The 11,639-nt window shown below is 59.5% G+C and overlaps 2 protein-coding genes across 2 annotated transcripts; one reads left to right on the top strand and one right to left on the bottom strand.

Moving 5' to 3' along the window:
* Positions 1 to 945: 945 nt before the first annotated feature.
* FAM78B (family with sequence similarity 78 member B) lies at positions 946 to 6,976 on the bottom strand. Its single transcript, XM_054638560.2, has 2 exons — positions 6,524 to 6,976; positions 946 to 5,105 (listed from the first exon to the last, which is right to left on the bottom strand). Exons 1-2 carry the CDS (start codon positions 6,784 to 6,786, stop codon positions 4,583 to 4,585), a joined length of 786 nt encoding a protein of 261 aa, XP_054494535.1. The 5' UTR covers positions 6,787 to 6,976; the 3' UTR covers positions 946 to 4,582.
* On the top strand, positions 6,963 to 10,182 carry PLPP6 (phospholipid phosphatase 6). Its single transcript, XM_054638091.2, has 3 exons — positions 6,963 to 7,054; positions 7,234 to 7,649; positions 9,387 to 10,182. Exons 2-3 carry the CDS (start codon positions 7,250 to 7,252, stop codon positions 9,755 to 9,757), a joined length of 771 nt encoding a protein of 256 aa, XP_054494066.2. The 5' UTR covers positions 6,963 to 7,054; positions 7,234 to 7,249; the 3' UTR covers positions 9,758 to 10,182.
* The last annotated feature ends 1,457 nt before the right edge of the window (positions 10,183 to 11,639 follow it).

The following is an 11,639-nucleotide window of genomic DNA, read 5'->3' as shown; positions in this document are numbered from 1 at the left end:
AATAGCTCATAGGGTGGCTGCCAGCACCCCTCAGTGCCCAGCACAGCCAGCAATGCTCAAAAGGAGCAGCTGTTGAAGAAATCAGCTAACTTGGGCACAAATGTACCCCCCCAGCAAGTGGGGACTGGCAGGTTTGATGTTCAAGGTGAGCAAAGCACCGAATGCAGTGAGATCCCCCTCCAGACTAGACTTCAGGCAGCACCCACAACCCTCTTTCATTACCCCCCCCCCCACACAAAAAAGAGATTTATTAATTTTTAATTGCCTTCAGGAGCTATGCAGTGAATATTGGTGTATTTCCCCAAATGGCTTTTAAATGAACCTTCATTATGAAACTCCTTATTATTCCCATGTATTATTTTGACTGGAAGATAGGAACAGTTGGTCTCTGGGCTGACTTTTGTTCTCTCTCTTCCACTCTGCAAGAAAGGGGAGAGGGAATCTACAATTTCAAAAGGGAAACATCTTTTTTCAGTGTAGCTTTTCAGCTTTATCAAGCTGGGCAGCTTTCCTAGTTCCCATGGCTGGGCTGCACGAACTCCTGGGCTTCTTGCTGCTCCCTCATTTTGATCTGCTTTCCTAAGGGAAAAAGGAACATCTGCCCCCTCCAAGCTTTCCAACCAACTGTCCAGTTTTCTGGAGGTGTGAGGACACAGCCCCATGGCAGATTTGTGCCAACAGCCTGCTCAGAGCATCCCCTGGGGAAGGGCACTGCAGGGCCAGCACAGCCTCTCTGGGACAGCACAGAAGCCACCTGCAAGTCAGGACAGGAAAGTGGAGCAAATCCTGTCACCAGACCCAAGGGCTTAAAGCCAGCAGGGACAGCCACTGGTGCCACTGCTGAGGCAGACTGAAATTCCATGAATTCCTGCCTGTTCCCTGGTGCTGCCATGGCCCCAGAGGTACAAACCAGCCAGAGACACTCAAGCAAACACAAGGTTTGGCTCCAATACAGCTCGAGTAGTTTTCTTTTAATCCCAGAGAAGTGAAATGCAACATTTTTCGAGTTGGTAATAACATCCAGAGACACAAGTCCAAGCCCCCTACTGGGTAAAGTCATTTGTGTTTAAGGCACTCTGCAAAACCAGCTTTCCTCTCCCTCTCTGATTTTCCCCACGCGGCAGCAGAATACCTGGTTTGGTCTGTTCTCCGTAGTGACATTCATCCATCCTGGCTCCTCCCACCCTCTCCAGGGGCTGGAAACAGCAAATCCAGCGGGAGAGGCACCAGGAGGCAGGGTCAGTAAACAGGGATGGGCAGGGGAGGGAGCACTCCAAGCTTCTGCAGGGAGGGGTGAGCACCGGGTGCCCTCCCTGCAGGCACGGTGTGCTCCCCTTGCCTCCCCTGCCTCTCCAAAAGGGGATGGGAGCCTGGGGACCCACAAGCATCCCTCCCCAGAGGTGCTCCCAGCAGCACCCCAAAAGGCAGGGGCTGGGTGTGGGGGAGGCCCAGCTGCCCCCACTGTGCAGCAGAAATGAGCTCCCCCCCCCGACTTCCAGTTGTCAATAAATACCAATAAATAACTTAAATAAATAAATAGATAAATAAATAAGTGACCCTAGGGTGGGAAGGAGGGGAAGGGGCACCCAAGGCTCAGGGCACAGGGAGCATGAGGGTGGGCATTTCCATGGGCTGCCCCTCCCTGAGATAACGGGGTGCTGGTGGGGAAGGGGGGCACAGGGAGAGCATCCCATGGGGGGAAGCCCAGGAGTCTGAGTGCTCATCCAGCCACAGGGAACGAGCCAAACTCAGAATCATACATGGGAACTCTCCCCCACACCCTCCCTCCCTCCTTCCTCTGAGCACCAGCAGCCCCAGAGCTCCATCTCCACCCAGGTGTGAGCACGCACCTCTGCCAACAGGCAAAATGCCTGCATGTTTCTGTAAACGCTGTTTGCATGTGTTTCTTTGCAAACAATTTTTGCAAACTTTTTTTCCCCCTTCTTTTTTAACGGGGAAATGCCCACAAAGACAACCCATGCACCAAACCTAGTGCATCAAATCCAGCTGTCAGAGGAGCAGGAATGGAAGCCTGGCAGAAGCCTGGAGAGGTGAACACAGGCACAGCCCCGGGGCTCAGCCAACACCTGCCTGCAGGCTGGGGCAGCCCTGGGGCATCAGGCACACGGCTACAGCCAGGCACGGAGCCTGACCCTGGCACCAGGATGTTGCAGACATTCATGGACAGGAATTCAGCCACTGCTGTCTCAGTGTCATGGCATCAGCCACATGCCAAGGCTCAGACTGGCCAGCAAATCCCAAAAGGTGGCAATGTTGAGTCCAACAGCATCCCTGCAGCAGTGTCCCTGCTCTCCCAGGCACTGGAGCCACGGTGCTGCCACAGCAGCTCCCTGGGCTGACAGCAGCCTGCAGCCACTTCCCGTGGGTTTTGGGGAGCTGGCTCACACAGCCTCTAGACACAGCATCCTCTCCCAGCAGGAAGCCCACCTTGGAGCCACCTGTTTGTTGGGGAGCCCCTTCCTCTGGCATTTTAGCTCTGATGCTGCCAGAGATGTTTCTGTCCCCCTGGGTCAAAAGTATACACCTGCCTTACTTCAAACCAAAAGGTACTTACCCCTCCTCCCCCAGTCCTTAAGGAAAATTGTATTTCAAGTTTCTAACCCCTCTCCACACACAGTTTTTGAAAAACAAAACATCAGTGATGGCAAAAGCTGCCATCAGTCCCGCACCAGGACAAAACCACAGTCTCACAAGAGCAGGACATCTTCCCACACCACAAGCTCCCTGTGGGAGCTCTGCTGCAGAAAACACAGCAAACCAAAGCTCAAAGCCCTCTCTCCCTCCAAGCCTGCCCCCTGCAGAACCCCACCCAGGCACGGAAAGCAGCAGGTTCCCAGCCCAGCGGGAGCGCCGGCCCCAGCACAGGGAATTGTTGCACCAGGGCGTCCAAAGGAAACGCTCCCAGAGGAAAAATAAAGAACTGAATCAGCAGCAAACACTACTGAGGGCAATAAATAGCACGGGGATTTCACAGGGATTTTTGGTCTAAGATGCCTCGGGAGCCCCTGTGCTGGCAGGGCCCGGGGTGCAGGGAAGTGTCACCCCACTCCACCCCAGGCTGTCCTGCCAGCGGGATAGCACAGGGACCTTCCCAGCAGGAATGACCTGCATCCCCAGGGCAGCACAGCCTCCCTGCAGTGTGAAGAAGGCAGGGCTGTGAGCTGGAGGAGCTGCAGGGCTCATGCCAGGGAGGACAGAGCAGAGAAAGCAGCAAAAGCTGTAAGCACCAGCCCAGGAGTGATGGAGCACCCGGAGTAGCGGCAGCACAGCCATGGTTTATGCCTCTGCTGCAGCTCCAGGGTGAGATCCTGGGAACTGCCAGCTGCATCCCACAGCAGCATGCTGCTCCACGGACCAGCCAGTGCCAGCCATCCAGGCAGCAAGGAGTGAGGAGAAAGGCAAGTAAATCCCCTGTGACCCCTCCAAGCACAGCAGCAGGAGGCAGCCCCAGGCAGCACATTCAGCTCCTCCTTCCCAGGCAAATCCAGGCCTGCCCTGAACAGCCTCCACTCACATCCCTGCCTTGCACAGAGCTTGGGGAGGTACCACAAAGCGTGCTGGCCCCTCCACTGGTGGCCCAGCCAGCAGCCACCCTGCTCCATGGGTGGCTGGAAGAGGCCTCCACGTGAAGCAGCATCTGCATGGAAAATGAGCAAGCACCCAACTTCTAGCAAGGGAGCGGGGTCTGCAGTGAAGCAAAGCGAGTCCAGGGGTACCTGTGGGCTGGTTTGGGTACCCCACACACACCCAGAGCACGCGGGCTGGGAGAACAGCAGCGCCCCCATTCCCCACCCGGACTGGGCTGACAATCCTTCTGCTCCCGAAAGAGAAGGGCCAGCGGGCTCGGGAGGGGAGGCTGAGGGATGCAAAGACTTAGTAGTGCACCTTACAACAAAAGGACATCTAACCTGCCCTTAGACCTCACCCCAAGACAGAAAAGAGCTATGGCATCTCCTACACTCACAACTACTCCAAACACACCCAGACGCATGCAAAACGTGTCCCGCTGCCCCCGGGCCGCAGAAAACTCCTCCCGGGTGGTGGCCCACCCCCAGCACTGCCCAGTCCCACCCCACTGCCAGCCCTCCCGCCCAGTCCCAGCGGGCAGGCAAGGGGGGGATCATGGATCTGAAATGCATAGGTACGGACATGGCAGAGACACAGCAGGGACATGGCAGGGACACGGGGACCACAGCAGCCCCTGCTGCCAGCAGGAACAGCCTCTGCTTCTCCCTCTGGCTGGGTGGGAAGCAGCATCTGCCACGGGCACTGTTCAACCACACTGATGTTCCTCGCGCTGCCCCGCAAGGAAAGACGAGTCCTTTGTGTCAGATGGCCTCTGTGCCAGCTGCAAGTACTCCATTCCGCTTCCCAGGAAATCCTCCAGCTCAGCAAACCCTCTTCTGCGCCCTTGTGCCAGCCAGGCTCTATTTCTGCCCGAGGAGGAGCCACGTTTCCAAGCACAACAAGAAAGGCAGGAGAGCCCGAGGGGTCAGCTTTGGCTGGGCAGCCCTGTCCGTGCGCAGCGGGCTGGGGGCAGCCAGGGGCTCGGCTGCACGCCCTACTTGGGAGGTATCACCACGATGGGCTGCCCTCGCTTGGGTCTCCACATGAGCACCTGGGCGTCGTTGGCGTTGGGCTTCACGAGTGCATTGGGCGGGATGGGCTCCATCCTGCTGAGGATCCGCGGCTGCTCCTGCTGAGTCCTGCCCACCAGCCGCGCCCTCTGCCCCAGCAGCTGCATGGGGTCCACCTCAATGTCCACCCGCATCCTCCACTTGATGGTCTGCAGGATGATCTTCTCCTTGGTGGTGGTGTTCATGGCCACGAGCCACGTGGTGAAGCTCTGGTCCCTTTTAATCCTGGTCAGCAGTGGCACGTTGCTGTTGCTCACGGGCACGGCCCACGTCACGCTGGGGTAGAAATTGTCGTTCATGCTCACCGAGAACCTGGAGATCTTGTTAGTGGGCCCCACCAGGGTCACGGTTTCTGTGGTGTTTCCGTACCAGGGGTAGCTCACCCCATCCGAATCGCTGATGGCTTTTACTCGTCCTTCCCGCAGGTCAGGCAGCTCCCAGCTCGACCTAGTGAAGAGGAAGAGGAAGATGAGCAGGGAAATGGCAGCACAGGGACCCTCTGCCTGCCTGCAGCAAACTCTCAGGGACAGCCCTGAAGAACAAATTCAGCTTTGGTTCCTTGAGCACGTCCAGCTCGAGCCTTTGCTCTGCCAACACAATGCCATTTTAATTAACGTGCAATTAAACTGACTGGGCCAAAACCCACTGCTGAGTCTCTCTGGGGTCACTCTCTCCCTGATCAGCTCCTGTGCTGGAGAACAGCCATCCCTGTCCCCCAGCTGCAGCACAGTGACCAGGGCACGGGTCCAGCCCCTCAGCAGCCCCCTCCTGCAGGAGGTCTGTGATTTTTATGCCTTAAACACTGAGACACGTACAACAATTGAATCCCACAATTAAGCCTGCCACTGGCACCATTAAATCCCTGCAATATGGCTGGTGGGGAGGATTAATCCCAAATTTTGCTGCTGGCCATGCTAGCAACACGGTGTGGCTACAGCAAGGCCTGTGTGTCAATAACACGGGAGCAGCTTTGCAGCAGAGAGGCTGGGGCCACACTTGTGCCATCCCTCCAAGTGATCACCCCACTCACTCCAACGTCCCCAAGTGCTCCATGCCCCACGCACACCAATCTGTGGCGATACAAGGATGCAGCACAAGGACCTGCTGCTCCCCCAGCACCCACAGAGCGGTGGCAGCAGGAGCCCACAGCAAGCTGCAGAACAGACCCCTCTGGACATCTCCCCTCTCACATCACCCCTTTCCAAAGGCAGAAGACACAGACAGAGAGCCAACAGCTTTGCCCGTCAGCATCCCCACAAGTCACACTCAGCCTTGGGAAAGGCTGTTTTCCAGCTGCCACTTCTGCCCAGCACCACAACCTTCCCCTCTTGTAACACAAGCCAAGGGGGCAACTCCCCCAGCACAGCCCATGCTCCAGTCCCAGTCCCAAAGAAGAAACGATGCTTGGTGGGAGACAGCGGCCACAAAGCCCTCGGACGGGCGAGGTCCGGGCCAGCAGGATGGTGTGGGAGCTGCTGTGGGGCCCGAGGGGCAGGAACTGTGGGGGCAAGGAGTGGGGCTGGGGTGAAGGTGCTGCCCGTGTGTGGCTGCAGAGGTGGGGTAGAGGGGCAGCAGAGGGTGCTGGGACCAGAGATGTAGCGCCCAATGCCGGGGTGCAGAACCCAATGCCGGGGTGCAGAACCCAATGCCGGGGTGCAGCTCCCAATGCCAGAGATGCAGCTCCCAATGCCGGGGTGCAGCTCCCAATGCCGGGGTGCAGCTCCAAATGCCCGGTGCAGCTCCCGGTGCCTGCGGGCGGAGCAGGGCAGGGCAGGGTAGGTGCCCGCCCCGGGGAGCCCCCGCCGTTCCCAGCCCGGGCCCCGCGCCCCCGGAGCCCCCCGTGTCCCCGCGCCCGCGGTGCTCACACGCCCAGGTCGCTGTAGGTGTTGTAGAACTCCATGTGGTTGCAGGCCTGGATCCAGCCCACCACCCAGGTGTGCCGGCGGGCGATGGGCGGCATGAGGACGCGGGCGGAGGCGCGGAAGTAGGGCGTGCGGTACCGCAGCACCACCGGCGAGCTCTCCTCGATGGCCGTGGCCGCCGGCTCGATGGTGGCCGACACGTCCGACACCACGATCTGCTCGCGGCGCACCCGCGCCTTGCAGGCCACGCTCTGCAGGCACCCCATGGCCGCGGCCGAGCCGCCGTCACCGCGGGCCCGGGGGGGCGGCCGGTCCCGCCGCCGCCCGCCCGCCGCGCATCGCCGCCCGCCGCACGGCGCCCGCACCGGCGCCGGCAGGGCGAAGGCGCCGCCGCCCTCTCTTCCGGCCCTCGCCGGCCGCCGTACGCCGGCCGCGGCGGGCACGTGCGCGCCGGTGGGCGGGGCGCGGCGGCAGCGGCGCGCGCGTCACGGGCGGAAGCGGAACAGGAAGCGGAAGCGGCGCCGGGGCCGCCCGGTACCGGGGGACGCGCCGAGAGCGGGGGCACCGCGCCCCGGCGGGGCGGGAGCGCGGGGCGGGGATAACCGGCAGGGCGCGGGGAGGGGGAGAGGGAAGCGGTCCCGGGCAGGGGGACATGCCAGGCCCCGAGCGGGCCTGGCAGCGGGTGACCGGTGACCGGCGCCCGTCTCCCGCAGGCCGCCCGCCGTCGCCATGCCGAGCCCCCGGAGCGGCCGCGAGCGGCGCGCTGGCAGCAGCGGCCGCCTGGAGTTCCTGTCGCTGAGCCAGCGCGGGCCCGCCGCCCCCGACAGCCCGTCCCGCCGCAGGGAGCCCGCCGGCGCCGCCGCCGCCCCGCTGCCCGAGGAGGACTGCATGAAGCTGAACCCGTCCTTCGTGGGCATCGCCCTCAGCTCCCTGCTCGCCATCGACCTCTGGGCCTCCAAGCGCCTGGGGGTGTGCGCTGGGGAGGGCTCGGCCTGGGGCAGTGCCCGCCCCCTCATGAAGGTCATCGAGGTGTCGGGGCACGGCATCCCCTGGGTGCTCGGCACCTTCTACGGGCTCTGGCACACTGACAGCTCGGCGGCCAGGGAGGTGCTGCTCAACCTGCTCTTCGGTGAGGCGGGGGCCCACCCCGGGGCTGGGGAGGGCGACCCGAGGGATGGGGCACAGCTGGGCAAGCCGAAGGCCCGAGAGCACCGGCTGGTTTTGAGCAGCCTGTGCGGGCTCACCCGGGATGCCTGCCGGTGGCAGAGGAGTGACCCCGCGGCCTAAGGGCGTGGTGGCAGCGACACGAGTCACCTGGCACAGCTGGCACCACGCACTGGCAAACTCCCGACTGCAAACTGCTCTCGCGGTTACAAAACGCTCTCGGGGCTGAAGCCTCTCGGCTCCCCACGCTTGTCACAACAGCACGCTCCAGGTGCAGTGTTGAGACACCAGGCCTTTCCCTGAAAAGCTGCTCTGGCACACAGACCCTTGGCTTCCTGCCCGCAGGGCCTTCGTGGATTGTTCTGTTCCAGCCAGTGAGGAAACCTGGTTTAAAGCACGACTTTTAATCCTGCGTGCTGTAGTATTTCACACACACGCAGAACAGCCTAGATCTATTTAAGAGAATTTTTGCATATTTAGAAACTGTTATAGCTCTAGGATACCAGACCTTCTCTCTCTTGTTAGTCTTGTATTAAGTTGCAAATAATTAGGATCTCACACTTCAATTTTGAATTGAAATTTGCTTGGTGGGAAATAGGTTGGTGCATCTTTCTCATCCAGCAGCACATGGTTAAATTGGAGCCCCACAGCAGAACTGGATGCCTCCAGCCTAACCTTTGCTCCAAGGAGAGCTGTCCCAGCACCTCAGTGCTCTGGGCAAGAGCCACCCACCTCCCTGGGGATCTGTTCCTGGGTTGCAGCACCCCTGTGGGGAAGAACGATTCCCTCGTGTCCAACTTGAATTCCCAGATCCTGTGTAGAAAGAGAAAAAGCAATTGATCTAGTTTTACATGTGGAAAAAAAATTTGGTCTTAAATGATTAACCAAAGGAAATGAACTGAAGTGACCAAAAGATTTGGTGTCCAGAAATGTGTCTTAGGACAAACAGAAGTTGATCTCTTACACAACAAGTAGCCCTGGCTATGGGTGCTGTGCTAAGCTGAGCTAACAGGGATGGATAAAGCACCCTCTGCCCTAAATGAGAAACTGCTCTTGCAAAATACTGGCTGAACATTTACCACAGGCGCTTTGCCTCCTCTGTGACAACAGCGTTTAGCCCTCAGGGGCAAGCCACCATAACTTATCCTTGATTCATCTCTTGAGAACCAGAGCAGGGTTAACTTTACCCCCAGCAGCAGGGAGCAGGCAGACCCCAGGAGCCCTGGCAGGCCACCAGCCCTGAGCATTTCCCGCTGACCTGTGCCCAAGGGGAGTGGGTTGATCATTCACCCAGCCAGTTTGACCCCGGTCAGCAGGGCAGACAGCAGTGCAGAGTCAGCATTGTCAGGAAGGGAGCTCTGGGGACTTCATGCTTCTGCTGCCCTCAGATTAAGGAGCAGACTGGCCCCCGAGTCGTGGCAAGATCAGATTCTGCAGAGAGAAAAGCCCTGGGGTGCAGGCTGGGCAGGGCCCTGTTGGCTGTGGCAGGCCAAGGGGCTGCTGGTGCAGGAGGCATGTGTGCAGAGGAGCAGAGCTTGAGGATGTGCTCCTTCTGCTGCAGAAGGCCAAGAGCAGCTGTGTGCTGTGCTCTCCCTGGGTCTTGCAGCCATGGGGAAAAACATCACCTTCAGGCAGCTTTGACAGCCGATGGCCCTTAGCTGATGGTCCTGCTTTCAGTAACCCCTGTTGCTGTCTCTCCCAGCGTTGCTGCTGGACCTGGTGATGGTGTCAGTGGTGAAGGGGCTCGTCAAGCGGCCGCGGCCCACACACAACAAGATGGACATGTTCGTCACCATCTCGGTGGACAAGTACTCCTTCCCCTCGGGCCACGCCACCAGGGCCGCTCTCGTCTGCCGCTTCGTGCTGCGCCACCTGGTCCTGGCCGTGCCGCTGCGTGTGCTCGTGGTGCTCTGGGCCCTCATCGTCAGCATCTCCCGGGTCATGCTGGGCAGGCACAACATGACGGACGTACTCTTCGGGCTGCTGCTGGGCTACGCGCTCTACGGCGTGGTGGAGCACTGCTGGCTGTCCCCAGCCACCGCGCCCGCCCTCTTCGCGCTCTGGAGCCGCTGAGCGCCCGCCGGCCTCGGCACAAGGCAGGGGCCGTGTGCTGCCGTTCTGAGCACACACGGGACGGGATTCTGGTGCTGAAGTGGCATCCTGAATCCCGTCAGTCTGGCCAAGACTTCCACACGAGTGGTGCTGCAGGCTCCAGGGCCTGCACTCAGATGTCTGGTGCTGTCCTGCCCTCCCGTGGGCTGCCAGGCAGGGGCTGCGCTGACTGTTCTCTGGTGACCAAAAGCAGTCTCTGCAGAGCCTGGGGAGGGCTCAGCACACCCAGCCGGCAGCTCGCTGCTCATACTGTGAATCTGCATGCTCTCTGGGCACCTGCAATGGCCCGTGGTGTACGTGGTAGCTGTGACTCTGCAGAGGTTTCTCTGCAATCACCCCTGTATCTGTATCCTATAAATACACTGATCATGCTGCTGTCGCAAGCATACCCTGCACAGCCTGATCTACAGCACTTGCCTGGAGGGGACCCACAGGGCTCTTTCCTCAGAGGTAGACAGAGCTTTGCCTCCCTAAGCAATCTCTTCCCTATTGCTCTCAATTTAAGTGCTGCACCAAGGCTACATGTCAAGCACATGGCCCCCAGAGTCATTGGGAAAGGATAGTGGCACTGAAGGGTTGATCAATCATTCAGTGGGCAGCAGTGAGCAGCCCCCAGCAGCAGCCTGCTCCTGAAGCTCTTATCCAGAGCTCCCCAGAGTTCCTTTTGCCCTCCAGAGGGTTTCCAGTTTCTCAGGGGGTACAATGCATTCACAGCAATTCCCAATCAATAGCATATTCCAGGCTGCAGAGAGAGTCCTGCAGAGCCAGCCCCATCCCAGAGCCCAGAAATACACCCAGCCCCAGGTCTGAGCCTTGCTTGCACCTCCTCCAGCAAGAGGCCCTGGCTCTGCCAACCATGGCCACAGCTCCCTGTGCTCCAGGCAGGCTGGCTTTCCTCCCCTGGCACCACTGGCGGCCTGTTTTTCACAGAGGGCTGCTGGTCCTTGGCAGGAGGGGACCACAAGGAGCCTCTCTAATGAGCTGGGGCTGAGACTGAGCCAGAAAATCATAAAACGCACTTCAGCAGGGACCACAGCCAGGCAGGGAGTGAGGGCTCTAGACTGAGCTCACATAATCAGCTTCAACAGTGCTCCTGGCATGTCGGTAAAGGGATTGGGCCCAGGTGAGGCTCTTTGTGGTCATTGAGGTCTATTAGTGCATTCAGGCCCTGGCAAAACACCAATTAAGTCATATTAAGACCAGCCAGTGTTTAAGTGTGCTGTTCTCCTGGGTGGAGTGTGCAGGAGCAGCCTGATGGCTGCTGGTACGAGCACCCTGTCACTGTCACTTGTACAGGGGCTGAAATGGAAGTGCTTGACATGACAAGGTTCCCCTGGAGATGAGCCCTGACCCACTGACAGGGTGAGACAGAGAAGCTTCCAGATCTGGGTTGGTGCTGCAGTGACCAAAAAATAATCCCCTAGGTTGCACCGCAGGCCTGGCAGCCAGCTGGGCCAGTCTGGCAATTGCACAGCAGCACCAGGACACTCTGGCCAGCCCTCCTGCCCCAAGGCAGAGGACCAGCCCTGTGGTGGTCCTCTGCTGGGAACACAGGCAGGTGGCACACTCTGGGTGGGCAGCGTTGGGTGGGCAGGGCTTGTGCATTTGTGGCTCCCACACACGCGTGTGCTAAAAAGTGGCTCTTGACTCACTTGCATGACACTCCATGAGGCCCTGGTAGCACCCACCATCACCACTGCACAGCCCTGCTGGGTCACAGGCTGCCTGGCCAGCCTCTCAGCTCTTTTGTGCTTCTCTGCAGCTCCACCAGAGAGACCTTTGCTCTCCATGCTTGTCATCTCCAAGCGTGGGTGCAGCCATGATAGGACAGAGGGGGTTTCTG

The sequence above is a fragment of the Agelaius phoeniceus genome, chromosome 8 (genome assembly GCF_051311805.1).
Source record: "Agelaius phoeniceus isolate bAgePho1 chromosome 8, bAgePho1.hap1, whole genome shotgun sequence".
Taxonomy (NCBI): Eukaryota; Metazoa; Chordata; class Aves; order Passeriformes; family Icteridae; genus Agelaius; species Agelaius phoeniceus.
Note: the sequence above shows the minus strand (reverse complement) of the source record. Positions and strands in the feature narration are given on the sequence as shown.

Coding starts and splice junctions, on each gene's coding strand:
- FAM78B (XM_054638560.2), bottom strand. CDS start 6,786: ATGGGGTGCCTGCAGAGCGTGGCCTGCAAGGCGCGGGTGCGCCGCGAG. Junction 5,106..6,523: donor ACCTACAGCGACCTGGGCGT/GTGAGCACCGCG, acceptor CCTCTTCACTAG/GTCGAGCTGGGAGCTGCCTG.
- PLPP6 (XM_054638091.2), top strand. CDS start 7,250: ATGCCGAGCCCCCGGAGCGGCCGCGAGCGGCGCGCTGGCAGCAGCGGC. Junction 7,650..9,386: donor GCTGCTCAACCTGCTCTTCG/GTGAGGCGGGGG, acceptor TGTCTCTCCCAG/CGTTGCTGCTGGACCTGGTG.